At 42.6% G+C, this 23,612-nt stretch overlaps 1 protein-coding gene across 14 annotated transcripts in view; it reads left to right on the top strand.

The window, feature by feature from the left end:
* FAM13A (family with sequence similarity 13 member A) overlaps positions 1 to 23,612 on the top strand; it is a 230,767-nt gene that overhangs the window by 192,065 nt on the left and 15,090 nt on the right. For 11 of the 14 annotated variants that reach the window (XM_038398558.2, XM_038398553.2, XM_038398555.2 and 8 more), the window contains 6 exons: positions 1,155 to 1,305; positions 10,239 to 10,452; positions 11,911 to 12,049; positions 13,030 to 13,111; positions 13,225 to 13,445; positions 14,800 to 14,883. In XM_038398558.2, coding sequence (XP_038254486.1) covers positions 1,155 to 1,305; positions 10,239 to 10,452; positions 11,911 to 12,049; positions 13,030 to 13,111; positions 13,225 to 13,445; positions 14,800 to 14,883 — 891 coding nt within the window. The remainder of the gene's footprint in view (positions 1 to 1,154; positions 1,306 to 10,238; positions 10,453 to 11,910; positions 12,050 to 13,029; positions 13,112 to 13,224; positions 13,446 to 14,799; positions 14,884 to 23,612) is intronic. The other 3 variants (XM_043514126.1, XM_043514133.1, XM_043514129.1) reach the window with 1 other exon arrangement.

Raw genomic sequence — 23,612 nt, 5'->3', positions numbered from 1 at the left:
TGTTTGTATAGGTATATATACATACATACGTGCTTTACTTTCTCTTTTCTCTGCCCCCTCCCCTCCTTGAGTATTTATGAAGTTCCTTATTCAAGACTGTTCAGATCCTTGTGCATTAGCAGCCCTCAGGGATAGCGCCCCTACTTTGTCTGATAGTGACAGAACTATTTAGGAGATCAGAAGGTGATACACACCATGTGTGCACACGCACAGCATCTATGCTGTTATGCACACACACTTGCAGTGTATCTGGAGTGGGAGAAGAGCAGTGATTTCTGCATGAACACGCAGCCTATGTAGTATTCAGCAGGTGAATAATAGTGAAGCAAGCAGCCGTTGCTTCCTGCTAGATATAAATTATGGATCACACACAGTGGGTTGTGTGCTTAAAAAAAAAAAAAAGTACTTGCTATTTCCTTGCATTTTTTTGGCTTTTTCCCAGGGTCTGCACTACTTCCAGCTGAGATGCCAAACCCTACTGCCGTTTAGATTTGCGCAACATTGCTTTAAATCCCAGAGCTCCTCCATAAATAGTTCTGCTCTCCCCACGCCCAGCTAGAAAACAACCACAGGAAATCAGGGCATGTACAGCCAGCACAGCTTAGCTGGCACTAATTGATCTGAGCCTGCCCAGCCTGCATGAGAACATTGGTGTACGGGGCCTGCGCTTCTCGCTCTCCCGAGCTGCTGCCTCAGGAGCAGCGACAGCTGCTTTTAAGAGACACCATGTTGCTACTGTAGCCTTAGCAACAACAAGGGCATTTTTGTTGATGATCCAAAGAGTTTCACTTCTTTAAGGAAACACACCCACTCTCTTCCCCCCTCCATCCCTGTTCTTCCCAGTCAGTGATTCGAGGCTTTTTTCAGCTGCATGCAGTTGTCTGGACAAGCAGCCTCGGGAGCTCCTTGTGGCTTTCTAAACAAGGAAAAGTTCAAGGAAAGCAGATGGACGGATGTTTTTGCCACTGTGAGTGACCAGTTAGCATTTTGGGATCACTGAACAGGGAATTTAGTTTCTGAGCTGGAAGTATAGTGGACGGTTTGTTTTTAATCTTTTAGCTTAAAGGAACACACTTGTTGCTGCAGCTATAGGTATTTTTTACCTCCCTCTCTGAACATTACTTTTTTTTTTTTTTCCTTTTTTGGGATTATAGCAGATTTCAGGCATGAAGATTCAGGAGCACTCGAGCATTCCCGAAACCAAATTACAGAGGAACCAAGATGCTGATGGTCAGGAAGATAGCTTCATCTCAGAAGTGCCTCGGCTGGACTTGACAGCATTGTGCGATGATAACAGCTGGGAAGGTACAGTTGTGTACTTGGGGTATGACACAAAGACAGAGTGAGGGAAACATGAGTGGGGTGGGTGTATCTTTGGGCTTATAGTGCCTGGCCAAAAACAACAGGAAATATATTTTGATCTGAAGTCTGGAGAAACTGGAAACGGAATATTGGATTGGTGCCAAGTCTGATTGTAACGTAGGGAAAGGAGGGAGAATGTGTTTGCTCCTTTCTTGCAATGATTCTTCCTATCTGATTAAGGATTATTCTTTTCATGGTGTTTTGCAGCTCAGGCTGTGAGGAGCTGGATCCCATTTAAACATTTTATAGACAAAAGAGAATATCCTGCTTTCTCCTTGTGCTACCCCTCCCCACTCCCACCCTACATAGACATGAAAATCAGGGTTCAAGAAAGACTGTTCTCTTTCCTGTCCTCCAGTGATCCTTAGGGACAGGCTTCCCTAGTCTATGTTATACTCCATGTAGAATTCTATTCACCATGTAAAAAAGTGATGTTAAGTTGCTTGCAGTTCAAATGTCTTAATGCTGTGTCTTAGTTTGGTTTTCCAGAGGTTTTTTTGCACTGACTCCATTAATGGGTTACATATATTCAGATGCACTCAACGATCTTTTCAGTATAGCACTTTGCGGAGATGAATGCAGGGGTTGTGTTTGTTTGTTGTTTACATTGCAAGTAAATAAGCACTGAAATCATTCTCCTGAGTAATTTACCACCATGTACGCTGCATGTTTGTGGGGAGGGGAGCCACTTACTATAATAAGCATTTTCCAATCAGCAAAATGTCCAGGCTTTCTGATCTATCCCAGAGATGCTAAGGGACCAAGTTGCTAAGGAAAATAACTTTTTTTTTTAAAATGCGTATTGTTGAATTACACACTTTGGGCCTAATCCTGCAAGATGCTGAGCAACTCCACTGTCACTGACATCAAGAGGAGTTGAAGGTGCTCAGCATCTTTCAGGATCAGATCACTTATGATTCCTGCATATATCCCTTTCTTCAGTGTGCAAGTGAGTGTGCTTTTGCTGTTAGTCCTGAAATTTGGCAGGCATGGATTGGGAGGAGCTCTTGATATAGAAAAAAGAGTGTTTAAAAAAGAGAGAGAAGTGTGTAACAGGCATCTGCTACTCTGAAAAACAAAACCTGTGAGCTGTGCAGGATGTTGACAATGGCCAGGTTCTTTGTTCCTGGTTCCATAGCCTATGTGACACGTCTTTTGCTTTCCATGACAGTGTAGGGCTGGGCAGACCAAACCAGTAGCAGTGGGTGTTCCTGATTCAAAGTCAGGCCACCAGCTACCTTCAATTGCATTGAATTTCTCCACCCCCACCTCCAGCCTGGGAATTCCTTGGATGATATCATCATGTACAACACATCTGATTAAAGGGCAGCACATACTGCAAGGAAGTCTCCCAAGAGACCTCCGATTCATTATATTTTATTGGGATTCTCATTAGCCATAACCTGAAGGATTTGGACAAGCATACGAGTATTTGTGTTTTCAAAGGTGACATAGGCAAGAGTCTCCCCTATGTATTCTGCTGTTACTTGAACATTTTAAAATAAAAAATATTTTCTTTCCTTGATGCCTGCGCATAACTCCCATTGACATTAACAGAGTCATACATACATCTCAAGGGGAGAATAGACTTATAAGCCTGTCTCCCAGAAACTGTCCCACCTCGTATTACGTGCTTTAGTTCCGATTCAAAGAACTTTTCTGGAGATGCTCTGACTTGCTTAGAGACTCTGCACGATTTTCATGAAAATGAAAGGGGTGTGTGTGTGTGTGGGTATATTTTTAAAAAGCACTTCTTTCAGACTGTTTTTCTTCCTCCTTCCTGTTTAAAATACATATGTAATGGAAGAGGAGTTTGGCAAAAGGGACAGCCAGAGCAGGTGAGACATGTGTCAGTTTTCTCCAAATGTCACCATTTTGTAGCTTCAGTATGAGTGCAGCAAAATGGTGGCTGCTGTCTCTTGGTGAACAGGAGACTTTGAACCCATTTCAGCTATGAACGTGTGATCAGTCTGGCAGTGGCTAAAAAGAGGAAGATGCTAGCCCAAACTCGTAGATAATTTCCACATCTAGTGCCTGGTTTTGTCTGTGAGATGACTCGTGAGACACTGCTCACAAATATGAGTAAGGGGTTCACAGTCTGGCCTCATTCTTATGATCTGGGCAGTCTGACTCGCGTGGCAGTGTACATCCCTGCATGTCTTCCTTCTTCCTCTGAATTGGCACTGCAGCTGTGCTCGCTTCCATGGTAAACAGCAAAATCTTCCAAATTCAAATACAGTAATAGTGTTCATCATTGTGTTCTATAAAATTCTGGTGTAACTGAGCTCAGAATCTGCCCTTAAAATCAGTGAAATGGCCATTTCCTTAGAAAAGCAGATCAGGTTGCGGTTTGGACTGCCTGTGAAATTCTAGCATTGTGTACTCCTGATTGTATACGCTGTTACATGTTTAGAAGCCACAGAACTCTGGGTTCCTGGTGGATTGGTTCATAATTGGCTTGTGAACACAAATTCAGTAGCTGAGATTCCCTTCACCTCCAGGTATCACAGCCTCCAATTAAAATTCTTAGGAAAGATCTGAGGGGAAGCAGATATGAAAACAGTTCTACAAGATAGTCTTGTGTGGGGAATGGCTATTGTTCTCTTACCTTTACACACACAGACTAAATCTCATCATATTTAAACCACAATGTCTTAAAGCAAATTAGAGTCTCTCTCTCGGGGGATTCTTCTAGGCACTTCACTAGAACTGTGGCTGTTATCACTGAGTATCCTTTGCGGGTGAGGACACAAAGTAGCAATTACGTAACCCACCTGAAGTCAGCATCAGGTTAGAAAATGTTCATCTTTGGGACCGCTGAGACTTCAGAGTGCATGGATAGCTCTGTGAACCCCTGCCCCTCTGTGCTCCTTGCTCTGATCTAAGCGGTCTACTGAGGTGGCCCACTTGTTGGCAGCTAGAATGAATTCAGATTTGGGGCTTGTCTACATGTGGAGTTGTTGCTGATTAACTTTCTGTATGTTCAGGCCCTTACACAGAGAATGGTCATCCCCACATGGGGTGACATTTGTTCTGTCTGCATAAAGACTGACTATTTGGGTCCTATGCAGGAGGAGTTTGGGGAGGTGCAAACACACACACCAGAGCTATCAATCAGCTGGAGTAACAGCTGCAACTCTCAATGGCTGGAGCCAGTGGATCTGCATAAAAACCATCCGCGGCTCCTGATGTGGGCCCTCCCTGGACCACCCCCCACATAGCTGGCACACAGACCAGTGCGCTACATAGGGTGTGTACAGACACTCTGGTGCAGCCCCTGCAGGGCTTAGAGTATGGAGGGCTTTGCAACAGCCCCTTGCACCAGAATGAATTTGAGTGTGGTGCCCATAGGCATTGAAAAAAGAAGCTATTGCTCTGCAGCAATGCCATGGTTTAATAGGATACATTCAGCTGACACAAATTGAACAGGTTTTATTCTCAGTCAGAGCACGCAGTGGGTGAACTGGGCTGTTTCTGTATCAAATGCTAAGGTGAGGTACAGATAAAATGCATTTCACAAAGAGCAACACTGGCCTTGCACCTCATCTCTGCTGCCTGTAAATGGGTTCTGTACTGGGCTGTTTTTGACTGCTAGGGTAGTCTGCAAAGTCAGTGAGTCTGTGCAGGCTGGCAACAAATAAAACAGAGCGTTTCCAGAACCGCTCCCATCACAAAGGATTTTAATCTAGTCGTTGTGGATCATGTGGATCAAACTGCCAGGAGTGGAAGGGACACCCTGCTGCTTTCATAGTCAAACATTGCTTTGCAAAATTACCACAAAACTTTACTAGCTTGGGCCCCAAACCTACTCCCCCAGCCTTTACTACAATGAAAATGAAAGTGAAAACAACTAATGATATGTAATGTTCCCACTTGCCTAAGGCTAGTCATGTTTTTTTCAATGGGAAAATGGAATATTGCTGGGGTGACCCAAATTGTCTATCCTCCAGTTTGCTGTCTACTTTGCCTTATTTATTTTCCTTAGAGTATTAAAAGAACGCTATAAACCAAAATTTAGACCAGATTTTGTCATAAAAAATCTTCTATAAAAACCCACAATCAACAGCAGTGCTTTGACTTCTCTAATAGAAATTTTTTTTATCCCTGAGCTAAGATGTGATAATGCTTCATTAGGGCTATATATTATTTTGATACACTAAGAGAGGCCACAGTATAAGAATATTTTTTTAAAATAAAAAGTTATTCTCTCTACTGATACAACAGATTTCATTCATTATAAAACTAGTATGTGTGTTAATTAATACAAAAATTGTATTAATTAATTTTAAAAGATCATTTTAATTCCTCTCATTTTCTTCAGCTTTTTCAAATGGAATTTAGCTGATAAACACTGGTATAGGTCAGTTGCTTCACCGGTTTACACTATCTGAAAATCTGGCCTTCATATTTTAGTCAGATATCTGTCTCCTTTAAGAAATACTGTACAGCACTTTATATATCATTGTTCAGTGTATGAATCCATTTTGCAACTGCATTTGCATCTGTATGCATAGATTTTAAATATGGTTAAGTGACGTTTCGTCCTGTAGAGGACCACATGAATTTTGTGAGGGTAACCCAAATAAAAATATAGAACATTTCCCATAAGAGGATAACAGATGGTCTTGAGATAACCATTTACAGTTCTTCAGCCTAGAGACCACTACACTGCATTTTCCACACCTCTTGATTTAAAATACTTTTATTGTCAACTGAAGAACATCACTTATCCTTCATATGGCCATTTATTAAAGAGGGAACATGGTAACATATATATTTGCACCTACAGAGTTGCACGCATGCACAACAGGTGGCTGAAAGATTCAATGGCAGATTAGCTGTGGAACTGTGAAAGGTAATATACCAGTATTGAAGAGGAGAGTGAAGGCTACAAACATAATATTCACATTTGCCTTTTCCACACAGACTCGGAAGAGGCAAGGCTAAAGGAATTGAAATGGAAGTTCCAAACTGACAAATAGAATGTTCATACATACACACTCTGAAGTGTTTACACCTATGTGCACAATCTCTAAGTAATTTCTTCCTTATGCTTTTCTTCCTTATGACTTATGCATGTCCCTTATTACTGAAGAATGAAAAAAGATATCCTAAAATAGAAGTTGGTTGCTGGGTAGAGGCATGGAGAGACTCCCCTATGGAGGAGTGGTTGACAAGACTGGTATTGTTTAGTTGAGAGAGAAGGTGAATAAGAGGAGACATGATAAAGGTATTCAAATTAATGAATGACTTAGAGAAAATAGATAGAGCACTCCTATTCACCTTTTTACTAATGCAAGAACAAGGGACATTCAGTAAAGCTGAAAGAACATGTAAAACTGATAAGAGAAAATATTTTTAACACAAAACATAAATAACCTGTGAAACTTATCCAGTCCAAGAACTTAGCAGGTTTTGTAAAGTCTTAGTTGTTTAGATAGGGAACGAGAGCTTCCATTATGAAAGTGTGACATTAGGTAAGATAACCACATAAATAATACAAATCTTCATGCTTCAAGCCATAAGCCAACCACTAACTGAGAGGGATAGGAGGAACTTTGGGTCAGTTATTCTATAATTGTGCATGACAAGGAGCATTTGACACTAGCCACTATGGGAACGAGATACTGGATTAGTTGGACCATTCATTGATCTGATTCCATACAGCAGATCATGTGTTCCTTTGCTACTTGCTTCATTTCTGGTCAGGCTTTGTGAGCCATTGTGACCTCCTGATCTAATTTTTTCTAAATATTATACACTGTAAGTGGAACAACTAACCCAAAGAGTCAAGACCTTGAGGAATGAAAGTGGGAAATAGTCCGTTTTCTGAAGCAGCCATTTGTTCCATCCACGTTTCAAACTTTCTTTCCTTTTAGGACTTCCTTCTCCTCCCCCTTTCTGAACCATTCTCCTTTAGAATGTGCAATTCAGCTTGTCATCTGTATTTGAAATTAATCTGGTACCGCACGTGCCTCGATCATTGCTGACTGTAAAACCACTTATCTCAGAGCCCTCTTGAGTCATTGTGATACTTTTTATGGTATCTGATATCAGGAATGTAAATCCACCTCAGGACAAAGTCAGATACATCTTTGTTCACAGGTTGGGTAGTAGTTGAGTTTGTTTACTACAGTATGCATTCCTTTTTGCCCTCATTTTTCCCCTTCTAAATCCCAGCAAGGCATAATGCTAATCCCACTGACTGTAAATCACCCAAATACTGCTTATTTTAGAAGGTCCGACTCTAAAGTTGTTAATTCTCCGCGATGGGAAGAGGGATAAGTGGAAGAATTATATGAGATTAATTTGACCAGTGAGGGTAGGGAATCAAAGGATGCCCCTTTTCTACTGGACATTAGTTTCCACATTTCACTACCACGGGGCCTCAAAAGACCTTTCTGAAAACATCGGGCTCTGTTAAATTCAGGGAAATGGTTGGATTCTGGAATGCATATGGCCCCAAATCATCAAAGTTTGATTCAGGGCTCGTAGATTGTGGGTTTATTTTTTAACCTTAAACCTCTCTCTTTATTATTGGGTTCCTTGAGCAAAGCATTTTCAACACCAGGAAATGTCAAGGATAAGGCAATTTAGAAAACATTTGCTGCAGAGACTGTGCAAGGGAACTGAAATTTACATGTGTATTTATAGAGATATATATATGGCCCTACCAAATTCACGGTCCGTTTCGGTCAATTTCACGGGCATGGGATTTTAAAAATAGTAAATTTCATGATTTCAGATATTTAAATCTGAAATTTCATGGTGTTGTAACTGTAGGGGTCCTGACCCAACTCTGAAGGCAGCAGGGCAGAAGTAAGGGTGGCATGGTATGGCATTGCAAACCTTACTTCTGTACTGTTGCTGCCTTCAGAGCTGGGCATCTGGCCAACAGCCACTGCTCTCCGGCCACCTAGCTCTGAAGGCAGCATAGAAGTAAGGGTGGCAATACCACAACCCCCTACAGTAACCTTGTGACTTCCGCGACAACTCCCTTTTGGGTCAGGACCCCCAGTTTGAGAAACGCTGGTCTCCCTGGTGATATCTGTATAGCATAGGGTAAAAATAGCCAAAAGACCAGATTTCACTGGGGAGACCAGATTGCACGGTCTGTGACATATTTTTCATGGCCAGGAATTTGGTAGGGCCTACATATATATGTATAAACTAGTGGTAACATGATGTACACATGTCTTGTGGTTAAAAAAAGTTACACATCCATCACTGCTGAATCAGTGCATCTTCTCTGCATCTGTGGTCCTTTTGGGCTTTTCTGGAGTCTGGCCACAAGTGAAAGTTTGCCTTTTCCATCTCAGAATGAAATATTCTATAGAAGGGCCATTGTGCAGATACCACTTACCATTCCTTCAGGAGTGAGTTAACTTTCTGGGAGCAGCATCAGTAATTGAGGCAGAGGGGTGCAATTTTCACTCCCATACCAGTGAGGCGACATCTAGCTTTTGATGCATAAATAATGTAAAGCACTTTACTCCCCAGTTGGTACTGAATAGAGTATTCCCATTAATTCAGTAATGCAGAGGACATTGGGGCATTCGGTGATTTTACAAGAGGACAGGAATACGGAAATGTAACATTATGCTGTAAATAGAAGGGCTACATTTTTCAAAATTTACAAAATAAAAAGGCCTGATCTCTCTCATTGGTATAAGATCGGGATCAGAGCCTGTATCTGCAGGAAGCAGATGACTCTATCGCTGTTTTCAGGCTCTTTCCAATGATTCATCACCCACTATTTGATGATTTTTCTAACATTTTTATTTGACTTCAGAACTTCTTGTTAGAATTACATGTTCAAAGCACAAGTCTTAGATCGTCTAATCCTGTGGTGCTAAGTAGGAGCATGCAAACCAGCTTAGAAAACTATCTGAACAGAGAATGTTAGACCCCTTATGGCATCTGGACAGAATGATCACGGGATTGAGATGATTTTTTTCAGTTTGTTCCAGTGTGCTAATTGGCATTCCCAAAACAGATTTCCCTTTCTCACACCCCCAGTCTTCTGAAATGGTTACTTTTACCGTCAGCCGATTAATTCAATCCGTGGATGGGAGATTTATGAACAGTGCTAGTGTGAGAGTGACTGGGTGGCTCTTGGTGTCTTTTTTCTATTTATTTATTTATTTATTTATTTAATTTTAATGTGAGAATAATTTAGCCTGGATGATTAATTGTTATTAACACTTCTACAGCTGTAGTAGGCTGGACACACCACAGAATAATAGTAAGATCTGAACCATGCCCCCATGAGATAAAAATTGACTTTTAGCCATGATGCAGTGATTGAGGGTATCATAAAGCAGGGAGGGGATAAGGTGGGGAAGGATGAGGGGTTATAACAATGTGGTCACTTTGTTAATCATTTACGGCATTTGCACAACTTGTGAATCAACTGACTCCTCCTGCATGTACCGTTCTGCAGCCTTGAGTTACCTCCTTTATACCTGAATATATTCAAGTCTGTTCTGTTCCAGCCCTAAAGGTTTGGACAGCAAAGGGGGAAGGTGCTGTCAGGTTTAATGTCTCTTGGAATCAATGAGCAATGATGACTGGGCAGATTTAGGGCTTAGTTCTTCACTGCCTGGCACCTTGTGTAGTCATATACACACCTATGCAGCGTGCTCCCATTCAAATCTGGTAGCATTTCACACTCCATCTGCACTCACTTTGCACACAAGTAAAGGGTGATGGCGGGTGCCAGCCAGTGAAGAATCAGGCCCTTTCTGTAAAGGAGGGGAAAAGTTGAGAAGAATAGGGCTTTAAAATATGTCCCATGTCTGTGGTGATCATTGAATGCATTTAGAATAAGGAAAATTAAAGCTCACTTTCATTGAGTGGTTTCAATTGATTTCCAGAGCCCGTCCCAGCTTTCTCCTCCAGGCAACGAGATGGCTTAGACTCTGACGAAGCTCGCCTGTCCCCACAGGCCGGATGTCTAATTCGCCAGCTTCTGGATGAGGACAGCGATCCAATGCTGTCCCCTCGTTTCTATGCCTATGGGCAAAGCCAGCAGTACCTGGATGATACAGAAGTGCCTCCCTCCCCTCCCAACTCCCATTCATTCATGAGGTAGGTGGTGATTTCACAGCAGCTATCTGAGCTGCAGGCTTTGCTCCCAGCGCTGCCCAGTAGCAAAGGACTGCAGAGTGGTAATGAGCCGCATCTCGTTTACCAAGATAATGCCATGTAACCTGATGTGTGGGTGGGGCTGGTGAGCCCCACAGACAGAAGCCTCCTCACTTTCTATTGCAGTGATTTCTAGTAGTGGCTTCCAGGTTCATGCGTGGATCCCCAGGATACTTCTGTCACAATAAGGAGGTTGTTGCATCTTGCTGCAGTGTGTGTCATTACGGAGAGGCAGTGCGATACAGTGGACACCTGATTGGAGTCCCAGCTCTGACACTGTCTGTGTTGCTTTGGAAAAGTCAGTTAACTTTGTGGGCCCCAGGTGTCTTCATCTATGACATGGGAATAATGGTATTTCCTGTCCTGTGTAAAAGGCTTTGAGGTCATCTGCAGGTAAAAAGCACTTGAAGTGCTAATGATGACGATGAGGTTTCCCAGATATTGGCCTGGTGAAAACTGTGTTGTGATGTCCTATATACTGGTTGATATGTATTTTAAGGGATTTATAATTTGGTCATAAAAACTTTCTCCCCATTGAGATCAGATCAGTGGTCTGAGATCAGATTTGTTTTTAAATGGAAATCATTCGGACCTGGGAGTATGACAAATGTGGTGGCAATTCTGGCAAAGAATGGCAAAACAAATGTAGACACTCCCCCTATTTTTATTACCAGTTCCACATGATATATATATATGTATTTATATTTTTAAATTCAGTCTGAACAACAGCACATCACAGGCTATGCATTTTGGCCCAATTGTAGCTCATCCCAGGTGGTGTTACTCTTGTTTTAGCATGCGGGCTAAGGGTGGAGTAACTTGAACCACTCCAGAAGTATGAAATATGCTGGAAGTAGTGATGCAGGAGTGGCTCATCATTGACATTCAGGTGTTTTTATTTGGAGCTCCTGCTCTTTGGAAAATGTTTAAACTTTGGACAATGAATAATGTGAGACTATTCCCTCACCTCCATCTGGCTTCCTTGCCTCCACCCCCCCCCCCCGCCCTTTTTAATATTTAAGGTGTCTTCTGGAGGGAGGGCCAGTTATCCATCACATCTCTGGAGTTGGCCAGCTAATCTTCAGGTCTTGTACCTCATTTTAGAGAGCAAGTTGGTGGGTCTGCTTTCTCCTAAATTTCCTGCTTACTTTCTTCTGAATTGTAGCAAACAGTTAACCTATTCACCTTCAGTCTTCTGCAAAGAGTCTAACACCCCATTTCTTGGTCTCACTGCTCCTGGATTCTAGCCCTTTAACTACCAATTACATCACACCTGAATTTGGCTTCGTGATATCCATGGGAGTTGAATGAACTTACAATCAGGTGTAATTGACTCTCTGTGCATGCAGATGTACATTGGCTGCTTGCATAGGATCTAACTGCATTCTGTGCTCCCTACAGGAGACGGAGTTCTTCTTTAGGATCTTGTGAGGATGACCAAGAGGATCTGACACCTGCACAGCTGACACGGAGGATTCAGGGGCTTAAGAAAAAGATCAGGAAGTTTGAGGACAGATTTGAGGAGGAGAGGAAATACAGAGTAAGTTCTCCACAAGTGAGCACATGTAAGCAAATGAATAGAGCCCAAGCTGACAAGATCTTCAGGGGAGATTTTCAGATACAGCCCGAGTACCTGGAAACAGAGGGAGGTGGAGCTGCCACACAACCAATGGAAAGCACGTATTTAGCACTGCCAAGTGAATTCCCTTCCAAAGCATTAGGTGCTGGGAGTGCATGCAGGAAGCAATCTAAGAAACTGCTAGGATTTTTATTACCTGTTTAGTAAATATGCCCAAAGCTGGTAACTGTGTGAGAGAATGGCTAAGTTAAACCTCTTATTTATTGACAGTTGGGCTAATGAGATGCACATTTTGTTTTAGTGAGGTTCTCACTCTGGGGAAAGCAGTAACTCCAGGGTACTCATGTACTCGGGAGGGGAGGGGAATGCGCTCCTTGACTCTGGTTCCTGCACCCTTACAAAGTGCTGCTGAGCAGCACATGTGAACAGTACTCCAGTCACTGCTGATGTTTTCTTCTGATGCACAGGAAGCTTTCTAACGGAGAAAAGATTCACACACACCAACATTTGCTAGTGATTTAAACTGAAAAGATTAGTTCTGAAACAGTCTTGTCTGTGTTAGGAAAAGCTGGCATCAAACAGGAAGAGTGCCCTCCTGCCTTGTTTTGGAGCTGCTGCAGATGGCAGTGATGATTCAGTGTTTCTCCTTTACAATATAATATCTCGTACTTTCCACTTTCAGAGTGCTTTACACACATGAATTAACCCTTGCAACACCCTTGCATGAGAGTTGTTATCCATGTTTTACAGAGGGAGAAACTGAGGCAAGAAGTTTTAAGAAAGAAACCCCAAGCCACAGAAGGAGTTAATAGAATTGTGATGGGAAAGCAGTTCTTGGCTCCCTCTGCTGTCGATAATAAACCTGTTTATACAGATCTCAGTTTGAGGTTCTCCACTCCCTTCAGGATGATTCACTGTGGGTCTCTGTTCTCCTCCTCTAGCCTTCCCACAGTGACAAAGCAGCCAATCCAGAGGTGCTGAAATGGACAAATGAACTGGCAAAATTCCGGAAGCAGCTTAAAGGTGAGTAACTGCAGGGGGAAATGGCTTAGATTGACTTTGACCTATCTTGAAATGCTTACCCAGTAACAGCAAACATTCTGTTTCTCCATCACCACCCAAAAAAATCCATTTAGAGTCAAAACTGAAGAGATCGGAAGAGGATCTGGCTCCTGTGATGCGCCAGCGAAGCAACACGCTCCCCAAGAGCTTTGGGTCGCAGCTTGAGAAAGAGGATGACAAGCAGCAAGACCTGTCAGATAAATCTGCAAAACCCGCAGTGGAGGTGACCTTAGACTCCATCCAGAAGAAGCTGCAAGAAAAACGAGCAGACAAAAACCGGCCTGAGGACATTAAGGTACAGTGCACCCAGGTCAGGCTAGATGTCAGGACTTCAGATACAGTCCTGTAATGCTCAGCTGTATGACAACTTCTGAAATCCATGCAAGGCCTTGCAAACTGCTGAGTTTAGAATCTAGTGATATTGATATATGTATAACATACAGCATTTTTAAAGTAGTTTTACTTTTCACTGGAGCACTGTAACATCAATTTTTGTCTGATAATCTTTAACTATGATAGTATGCTAGTCTTGCTTAGTCTTTCTTGCTCTCTTTTTTTCTTCTCTCTCGTTTTTCTGTGGCATCTCTCACCATAGGCTTGAAGTACGGAATTGATCATTTAGATTCTCAAAGAACCATCCACACTGAATTTCGTAATAGATTCTGTTCTTTGCCTCTCACAGGTTCCAAGAAGTGTTTGATGTGCTCTTGTTTGTGGATTCCCCCTTCCCATGTTTGGGTTTCCCTATCTTCTGTTATGACGGGAAGGCTTAGGCAAATCACATGGGTCTTTTTGCCCTTTCTGAAGATGGGCATGCTTTGGCTTAGTCTGATCTTTCATGGTAGCTCGTTCAAAGTCGATCACCCTTGTCTGAGGGCACTTTATCTCCACTCTTAAGCATTTCATATCTGGCCCTGTTGGCTACATGGTTGTTTCTGAGGGTGTTTGGCAGAGAAGCGATCTCGGTCTGATGTAGCTAGTTCCTGAAACGTTGATAGCCTCGTACATTTAGGCCTTGAGTTCGCTGACATGCCAACTAAGCAAAATCTTTTTTGAAAAATAAAAATATAATCCCTGACGAATGCTTTTAGAAAAGGTGCAGACAGAATTCTCTCATCACTTTGAATTTTCAGGACAAAAAGCTGCAAGTTGAGAGAGTTAAAAAGAGTCTGTAGTTGTTCTGTGGGGCCTACTGTAATATTGGGTGCAGTGATGGAACAAGAGAATATATGGTGTTGGATTCGAAGGGCAAGTGTCTCATGAAAGACTTACACTGTTATGTCCTCTTACATCAAAATAAACAATAAACCTTAACGATTTATATAGCACTTTACATTTTCAAAGCACTGTAAAAACTAGTTAATCCCCTTGATAAACACACAAACCCTTACCCCTGAAATCTAAATGTCATTTAGCAGTAATTTGTTTCCATAGCACATAACGTGGGCCCCTTACGGTAATGGTTTCTTAAAGCGCATCACAGGATAAGGGATTCGGGAAGTAGTGGCAAGTATTGCAGTCTTTATTGCAAAATAATGTGGCTTATTTTTTCAAACTACAGTATGAATGCAGATAAGGCTAAAGCTCAGTGTTCTTGGAGTGCAGAAATATGACTTTTTTCTCTTCCCCTCCCTCCATCTTTTATCTAGGACATGACTAGAGATGAGATAGCAGCTGAGAAAGTGGCTCTTCAGAAAGCACTCTTGTATTATGAAAGCATTCATGGAAGACCGGTACGTACAGCAGCACACATGTAAAATAGTTGCTTGACTTGTCTTCGCCTGTCATAATTAACCTCCCGCCACCTTATAAGTATACTAACACCCATGCAGGTGGGGGAAAGCACAGTGATTTTGTTAATCAGTCCCAGCCCCTTAGTGCAGTCACTCATCTGGTGAGAAGTGCTTTTAGCCCTGCATTAACTGCTAGGTTTAGTGTATATCAGAGCAACAGGCTCTTAATTATGATAGGTGCCCTGAGCCTTGCACTGGTGGAAGCTGGCTGGATGTAAAGGGAAACTCATTTGGGATGTTGATAGTATGAGGGAGAGTAAATTCATTTATCACCTTTTTGAGACTGTTGTAGCAATCATTTAAACAGTGCACACCTCTGGTAAATGCTAACGTTTTCTCGTTCTACTTCGCCTGCCTTCTGCTGCCAATATATCAGAAGGTGCCAAGTTGGCAAATTATCTCTCCCCTTCAATGTGCTGATGCTTTGGAGTCCCTGATCCCTTCTTTTCCCTCATGCCTGAAATATTTGCTTATCAGCCCATTGTTCTAAAATTATTTATTTTAATTTCCCCCACTCATCACCATCTAGATGGCTGCCCAAAGGCCACATGATTATTACTGCCTACACTCAGCCATCTAGGTAATAGACTTTTATTACTGTGTAAGGCACAGCAACAAAACCATTCCAGGGAAGTGATTTGTCCTTCCTGTCTCCTCTCTGAGTCTAGCTTCTGCTCTCACAGTGTTGAAAATCAGGGGTAATCACCCACTGAAGTTAATGAACCTACACCCATGCAAAACCAGTGTGATGGCAGAATCTGGGCTATTGTTATAATATATTTTTCTTTGTTTTTTATTAGCATAACTGCTTCTTAATTTTTTTTAAATAAGCTACTTTTACAACCCAGCAAAACTGAACCCAGAAGCCAGGGAAGCTGCAGCTGACCAGCTTTCCTGTTTCCAGCTACTGGCATTGCTGCAGTGGAAAAGTACTGAGAGATCCAGGATAATGTGGATAGTTGGGCCACTTAAAAAAAAAATAATTATTAAAAATCAGTGGAGCTCAGATTTATTGTGTAACTGGGTCTGCACCAGTGTCAGATGAACCTGCAGAGGTAGAGACTGAACAACTGTAGTTAAACCAGAGAGTCTATTTTTGCAGAATTCCTGGAGCCACTCTAACGAAGCAAGAAATGGTCTGTTCTTCATTAGCTGTTGTTCGCCACATGGTGTGGGCCCAAAATTTCGACCAAAGGCTCTGTTATGCTAACTGCTTTTTCATAGAATCGTAAGACTGGAAGGGATCTCGAGAGATCATGTAGTCCAGTCTCCTAAACTCAGGGCAGGATTAAGTGTTGTCTAGACCATCCATGGCAGGTGTTTATCTAACCTCCTTTTACAAGTCTCCTTTGAGTGAGATTCCACAACCTCCCTAAGCAATGTATTCCAGTGCTTAACCACCCTGACAGTTAGGAAGCTTTTCCTAATGTCCAACCTAAACTGCCTTTGCTGCAATTTATGCCATTAATCCTCAGAGGCTAAGAAGAACAGTTTTTCTCCCTCCTCCATGTAACAGCCTTTTATGTTCTTAAAAACTGTTATCATGTCCCTTCTGTCTTCTCTTTTCCAAACTAAACAAACCCAATTCGTTCAATCTTCCCTCGTAGGTCATGTTTTCTAGACCTTTAATCATTTTTGTTGCTCTTATCCGGACTTGCTTCAGTTTGTCCACATCTTTACTGAAATGTGGTGCCCAGAACTAAACACACTACTCTAGTTGAGGCCTAATCAGCGCAGAATATAGCGGAAGAATTATTTCTTTTATCTTCCTTACTACCCTCCTGCTAATACATCCCAGAATGATGTTTGGGGTTTTTTTGCAACAGTTAACACTGTTGACTCATATTTAGGTTGTGATACACTATGACCTCCAGATCCTTTTCCACAGGACTCCTTCCTAGGCAGTCATTTCCCATTTTGTATGTGAGCAACTAATTGTTCCTTCCTAAATGGAGTATTTTTCATTTGTTCTTACTGAATTTCATTCTGTTTACATTTCTCCAGTTTGTCCAGATCATTTTGAATTTTAATCCTATCCTTCAAAGCACTTGCAACCCCTCCCAGCTTGGTATTGTCCACAAACTTTATAAGTGTACTCTGTATGCCATTATCTAAATCACTGATGAAAATATTCAGATATACAGATAGGGACCACACTGTGACGGGTTCGATCACAGAAACCCCTTTGCGACTGCCACCTGATGTGCCTAGACTACCTCTGAGCCTGTTTTCCCTGCCAGCTTGGGATTTTAGTGCCTTGCTTGTTTGAGCCAGACACGCTAGCCTGCTGCAAACACAGATCCAAGTCTGAACCTCATCCCCCACAAACTGGAGGCTTAACTGAAAACAGCTTAAGAAGTGCTCTTGTCTCCAGCACTCAGATACCCAATTCCCAATGGGGTCCAAACCCCAAATAAATCCATTTTATCTTGTATAAAGCTTATACAGGATAAACTCATAAATTGTTCGCCCTCTGTAACACTGATAGAGAGATATGCACAGCTTTTTGCGCCCCCCCCTTCCCGGCCAAGTATTAATACATACTCTGGGTTAATTACTAAGTAAAAAGTGATTTATACAAAAAGTAGGATTTAAGTGGTTCCAAGTAATAACAGACAGAACAAAGTGAATTATCAAGCAAAATAAAATAAAACACGTAAGTCTAAGCCTCATACAGTAAGAAAACTGAATATAGATAAAAAGAAAAGGAGTACTTGTGGCACCTTAGAGACTAACAAATTTATTAGAGCATAAGCTTTCGTGAGCTACAGCTCACTTCATCGGATGCATTTGGTGGAAAAAACAGAGGAGAGATTTATATACACACACACAGAGAACATGAAACAATGGGTTTATCATACACACTGTAAGGAGAGTGATCACTTAAGATAAGCCATCACCAGCAGCAGGGGGGGGAAAGGAGGAAAACCTTTCATGGTGACAAGCAAGGTAGGCTAATTCCAGCAGTTAACAAGAATATCAGAGGAACAGTGGGGGGTGGGGTGGGAGGGAGAAATACCATGGGGAAATAGTTTTACTTTGTGTAATGACTCATCCATTCCCAGTCTCTATTCAAGCCTAAGTTAATTGTATCCAGTTTGCAAATTAATTCCAATTCAGCAGTCTCTCGTTGGAGTCTGTTTTTGAAGCTTTTTTGTTGAAGGATAGCCACTCTTAGGTCTGTGATCGAGTGACCAGAGAGATTGAAGTGTTCTCCAACGGGTTTTTGAATGTTATAATTCTTGACGTCTGATTTGTGTCCATTCATTCTTTTGCGTAGAGACTGTCCAGTTTGGCCAATGTACATGGCAGAGGGGCATTGCTGGCACATGATGGCATATATCACATTGGTAGATGCGCAGGTGAACGAGCCTCTGATTGTGTGGCTGATGTGATTAGGCCCTATGATGGTATCCCCTGAATAGATATGTGGACAGAGTTGGCAACGGGCTTTGTTGCAAGGATAGGTTCCTGGGTTAGTGGTTCTGTTGTGTGGTGTGTGGTTGCTGGTGAGTATTTGCTTCAGATTGGGGGGCTGTAGGTAAGCAAGGACTGGTCTGTCTCCCAAGATCTGTGAGAGTGATGGGTCGTCCTTCAGGATAGGTTGTAGATCCTTGATGATGCGTTGGAGAGGTTTTAGTTGGGGGCTGAAGGTGATGGCTAGTGGCGTTCTGTTGTTTTCTTTGTTGGGCCTGTCCTGTAGTAGGTGACTTCTGGGTACTCTTCTGGCTCTGTCAGTCTGTTTCTTCACTTCAGCAGGTGGGTATTGTAGGAATGCATGATAGAGATCTTGTAGGTGTTTGTCTCTGTCTGAGGGGCTGGAGCAAATGCGGTTATATCGTAGCGCTTGGCTGTAGACAATGGATCGAGTGGTATGATCTGGATGAAAGCTAGAGGCATGTAGGTAGGAATAGCGGTCAGTAGGTTTCCGATATAGGGTGGTGTTTATGTGACCATCGCTTATTAGCACCGTAGTGTCCAGGAAGTGGATCTCTTGTGTGGACTGGTCCAGGCTGAGGTTGATGGTGGGATGGAAATTGTTGAAATCATGGTGGAATTCCTCAAGAGCTTCTTTTCCATGGGTCCAGATGATGATGATGTCATCAATGTACCGCAAGTAGAGTAGGGGCATTAGGGGACGAGAGCTGAGGAAGCGTTGTTCTAAGTCAGCCATAAAAATGTTGGCATACTGTGGGGCCATGCGGGTACCCATTGCAGTGCCGCTGATTTGAAGGTATACATTGTCACCAGATGTGAAATAGTTATGGGTCAGGACAAAGTCACAAAGTTCAGCCACCAGGTTAGCCGTGACAGTATCAGGGATACTGTTCCTGACGGCTTGTAGTCCATCTTTGTGTGGAATGTTGGTGTAGAGGGCTCCTACATCCATAGTGGCTAGGATGGTGTTTTTAGGAAGATCACCAATGGACTGTAGTTTCCTCAGGAAGTCAGTGGTGTCTCGAAGATAGCTGGGAGTGCTGGTAACGAAGGGCCTGAGGAGGGAGTCTACATAGCCAGACAATCCTGCTGTCAGGGTGCCAATGCCTGAGATGATGGGGCGTCCAGGATTTCCAGGTTTATGGATCTTGGGTAGCAGATAGAATACCCCAGGTCGGGGCTCCAGGGGTGTGTCTGTGCGGATTTGTTCTTGTGCTTTTTCAGGGAGTTTCTTGAGCAAATGCTGTAGTTTCTTTTGGTAACTCTCAGTGGGATCAGAGGGTAATGGCTTGTAGAAAGTGGTGTTGGAGAGCTGCCTAGTAGCCTCTTGTCCATACTCTGACCTATTCATGATGACAACAGCACCTCCTTTGTCAGCCTTTTTGATTATGATGTCAGAGTTGTTTCTGAGGCTGTGGATGGCACTGTGTTCTGTATGGCTGAGGTTATGGGGTAAGCGATGCTGCTTTTCCACAATTTCAGCTCGTGCACGTCAGCGGAAGCACTCTATGTAGAAATCCAGGCTGCTGTTTCGACCTTCAGGAGGAGTCCACCCAGAATAAGAGATCCACTTCCTGGACACTACGGTGCTAATAAGCGATGGTCACATAAACACCACCCTATATCGGAAACCTACTGACCGCTATTCCTACCTACATGCCTCTAGCTTTCATCCAGATCATACCACTCGATCCATTGTCTACAGCCAAGCGCTACGATATAACCGCATTTGCTCCAACCCCTCAGACAGAGACAAACACCTACAAGATCTCTATCATGCATTCCTACAACTACAGTACCCATCTGCTGAAGTGAAGAAACAGATTGACAGAGCCAGAAGAGTACCCAGAAGTCACCTACTACAGGACAGGCCCAACAAAGAAAACAACAGAACGCCACTAGCCATCACCTTCAGCCCCCAACAAAAATCTCTCCAATGCATCATCAAGGATCTACAACCTATCCTGAAAGACGAGCCATCACTCTCACAGATCTTGGGAGACAGACCAGTCCTTGCTTACAGACAGCCCCCCAATCTGAAGCAAATACTCACCAGCAACCACACACCACACAACAGAACCACTAACCCAGGAACCTATCCTTGCAACAAAGCCCGTTGCCAACTCTGTCCACATATCTATTCAGGGGATACCATCATAGGGCCTAATCACATCAGCCACACAATCAGAGGCTCGTTCACCTGCGCATCTACCAATGTGATATATGCCATCATGTGCCAGCAATGCCCCTCTGCCATGTACATTGGCCAAACTGGACAGTCTCTACGCAAAAGAATGAATGGACACAAATCAGACGTCAAGAATTATAACATTCAAAAACCAGTTGGAGAACACTTCAATCTCTCTGGTCACTCGATCACAGACCTAAGAGTGGCTATCCTTCAACAAAAAAGCTTCAAAAACAGACTCCAACGAGAGACTGCTGAATTGGAATTAATTTGCAAACTGGATACAATTAACTTAGGCTTGAATAGAGACTGGGAATGGATGAGTCATTACACAAAATAAAACTATTTCCCCATGGTATTTCTCCCTCCCACCCCACCCCCCACTGTTCCTCAGACATTCTTGTCAACTGCTGGAAATGGCCCACCTTGATTATCATTACAAAAGGTTTTCTTCCTCCTCCTCCTCCCCCCCCCCCCCCGGCTGGTAATAGCTCATCTTAAGTGATCACTCTCCTTACAGTGTGTATGATAAACCCATTGTTTCATGTTCTCTGTGTGTGTGTATATAAATCTCTCCTCTGTTTTTTCCACCAAATGCATCCGATGAAGTGAGCTGTAGCTCACGAAAGCTTATGCTCTAATAAATTTGTTAGTCTCTAAGGTGCCACAAGTACTCCTTTTCTTTTTGCGAATACAGACTAACACGGCTGCTACTCTGAAACCTGAATATAGATAAAATCTCACCCTCAGAGATGTTTCAATAAGCTTCTTTCATAGATTGGACGCCTTCCTAGTCTGGGCACAATTCTTCCCCTTGGTACAGTCCTTGTTCCAGCTCAGGTGGTAGCTAGGGGATTTCTTATGACTGCAGCCCCCTTTGTTTTGTTCCACCCTCTTATATAGCTTTTGCTCAAGGCAGGAATCCTTTCTCCCTCTCTGGGTTCCCACCCCTCTTTCTAAATGGAAAAGCACCAGGTTAAAGATGGATTCCAGTTCAGGTGACATGATCATATGTCACTGTAAGACTTCATTACCCAGTTGCCATCACACAGGTATACAGAAAGACTTACAAGTAAACAGAGCCATCTACAGTCACTTGTCCTGATTAATGGGAACCATCAAAATTACAAACCACCATTAATGGCCCACACGTTGCATAATTACAATAGGACCTCAGAGTTATATTTCATATTTCTAGTTTCAGATACAAGAGTGATACGTACATACCAATAGGATGATTGCATTCAGTAGATTATAAGCTTTATAATGACACACTTACAAGAGACCTTTTGCATGAAGCATATTCCAGTTACAATTATATTCACACTCATTATATGATTTTATGAAAATATGCTAGAGTGCAGCATCACAGACACGTCCTGAAGACCCTCTAGTGACAGGTAAGGAGCCTCCATTTCCTCAGTTGCCTTAGGGATTCTTTTTCCCAGTCCAAACCTTATATTTATTTATTTATGTTTTTTTCCAAAACATGGGAGTTTATCCTCTTTGAAGTGGCATTAGCTGACAGTTTGGTTCTCTGCCTCAACAGGCATCTTTTCATGTCGTTTTCTAACCCTTAAGGACAGCATGGTCCAACAGCAAAGCAGTGCCAGGGCATTCTGCCCATTTTTAGGGCCCAACATAGCCTAGGCAGGGAGGATATGATCCTGATTCACCACTGCATTACTCCGTTTTGTGCCCTCGTAACACCATTAAAACCATCTAGTTACAGACAATAGTCCACAGTTTACAAGGCAACACTGACTGCACTAGCTAATGAATGTACTCTCAGCAGCATGAAACCCAGTGAAGACTGTGCTGAAACTAGACTTGTGAATGCTGTAAATGGGTGGTTAATGCTGTTAATGGGTGAGCCCAATAAATCTTTGGGCTCCATGCTGCTGGTTACATTCCTCCCTTCTATCCAAAACACCCAACCAACCCCACAAAAAACCACCTTTAGAAAAAAAGAAACCTATCCTGAAAAGAATCAACCTAAAACAAAACAGCAAAAAAGGAAATTAATAAAATCTAAAATATCCGAAGTGCACTTCCTACGCCAAGCAGAGTTTTTACGCTAGGGACTTTTCTGTTGCTATCAGTTTTACATGGAACGTGCTCAGATACTACAGTGATGAGCAGCACTTTAAAATCCTAATGTAGGTAGATAGAAATGACATCAAAATCAGTTAAAGAGCCCTTATAATGTAAACTTAGAGCAAAGATACAATGGAAGAACAGACCTAGGATGTGCGTAAGACATTGGTGAATAAAATGAAGAGGATAAACTATAAGGTCATGTGAAATATTCTACTTGCTGTTTTCCAGTCTCACCCATGAGATATTAAAGATACAGAAACCCATTTAATCAAACGATAGTGTAGAGCTTCACTTTCTCATGCACCACTGTTAGCTAGTGTAGGTTTAAATCTCCCCCTCTCCTCTCGTCCATTCTCCCCAGTCATTACAAGGGAGTTTTACTCCCTAGCTTTGTTCAAGAAGATGAGCTGGAGAGTAAAATGAGCAATTCTGTGCTAACAACTTCCACGCATCCTAGGGAAGAAAGTGCAGAGGCAGAGGAGAGTCATTGCAATGTCAGTTTACGTAAGGTCTGTAGATCAGCATGCTTGGGGAGGGACCTGCAAGGGAAGGCAGTCAGTTAGTCATCACAGCTCCTTTCCCTTGTTCCTCGGTCAATATTATCACCCTGTTCCGGGATCCCAGACACAAGAATGTGGATGTGAGCCCTGTGCTTTTGGCCACAAGTACAGAAGTGGCTACAGATGCAGACTGCCTAGTGTGTAGTGGATCTTGTGATGAGAACAAATGAATACTAGTTTGAACCTAAATGTCTTACCTCCGTTTATCCACATTACAAAAGCACCATACAGCTGGAAGTTAGGCCAAGGATTGGAAGAGCAGGGCTAAAGGTATATTGGCAGGTTAGAGTGGCAAAGTTCACGCTATACAAATCTCAGGACCGTTGCCGTTAGCACATCACTCTTTTGAATCCAGATAAATGATGGTGCAGGAGCATACATTA

The sequence above is a fragment of the Dermochelys coriacea genome, chromosome 4 (genome assembly GCF_009764565.3).
Source record: "Dermochelys coriacea isolate rDerCor1 chromosome 4, rDerCor1.pri.v4, whole genome shotgun sequence".
In the NCBI taxonomy this organism is placed as follows: Eukaryota; Metazoa; Chordata; order Testudines; family Dermochelyidae; genus Dermochelys; species Dermochelys coriacea.
The sequence above is the reverse complement of the archived record's forward strand: the minus strand, read 5'-3'. Positions and strand labels throughout refer to the sequence as shown.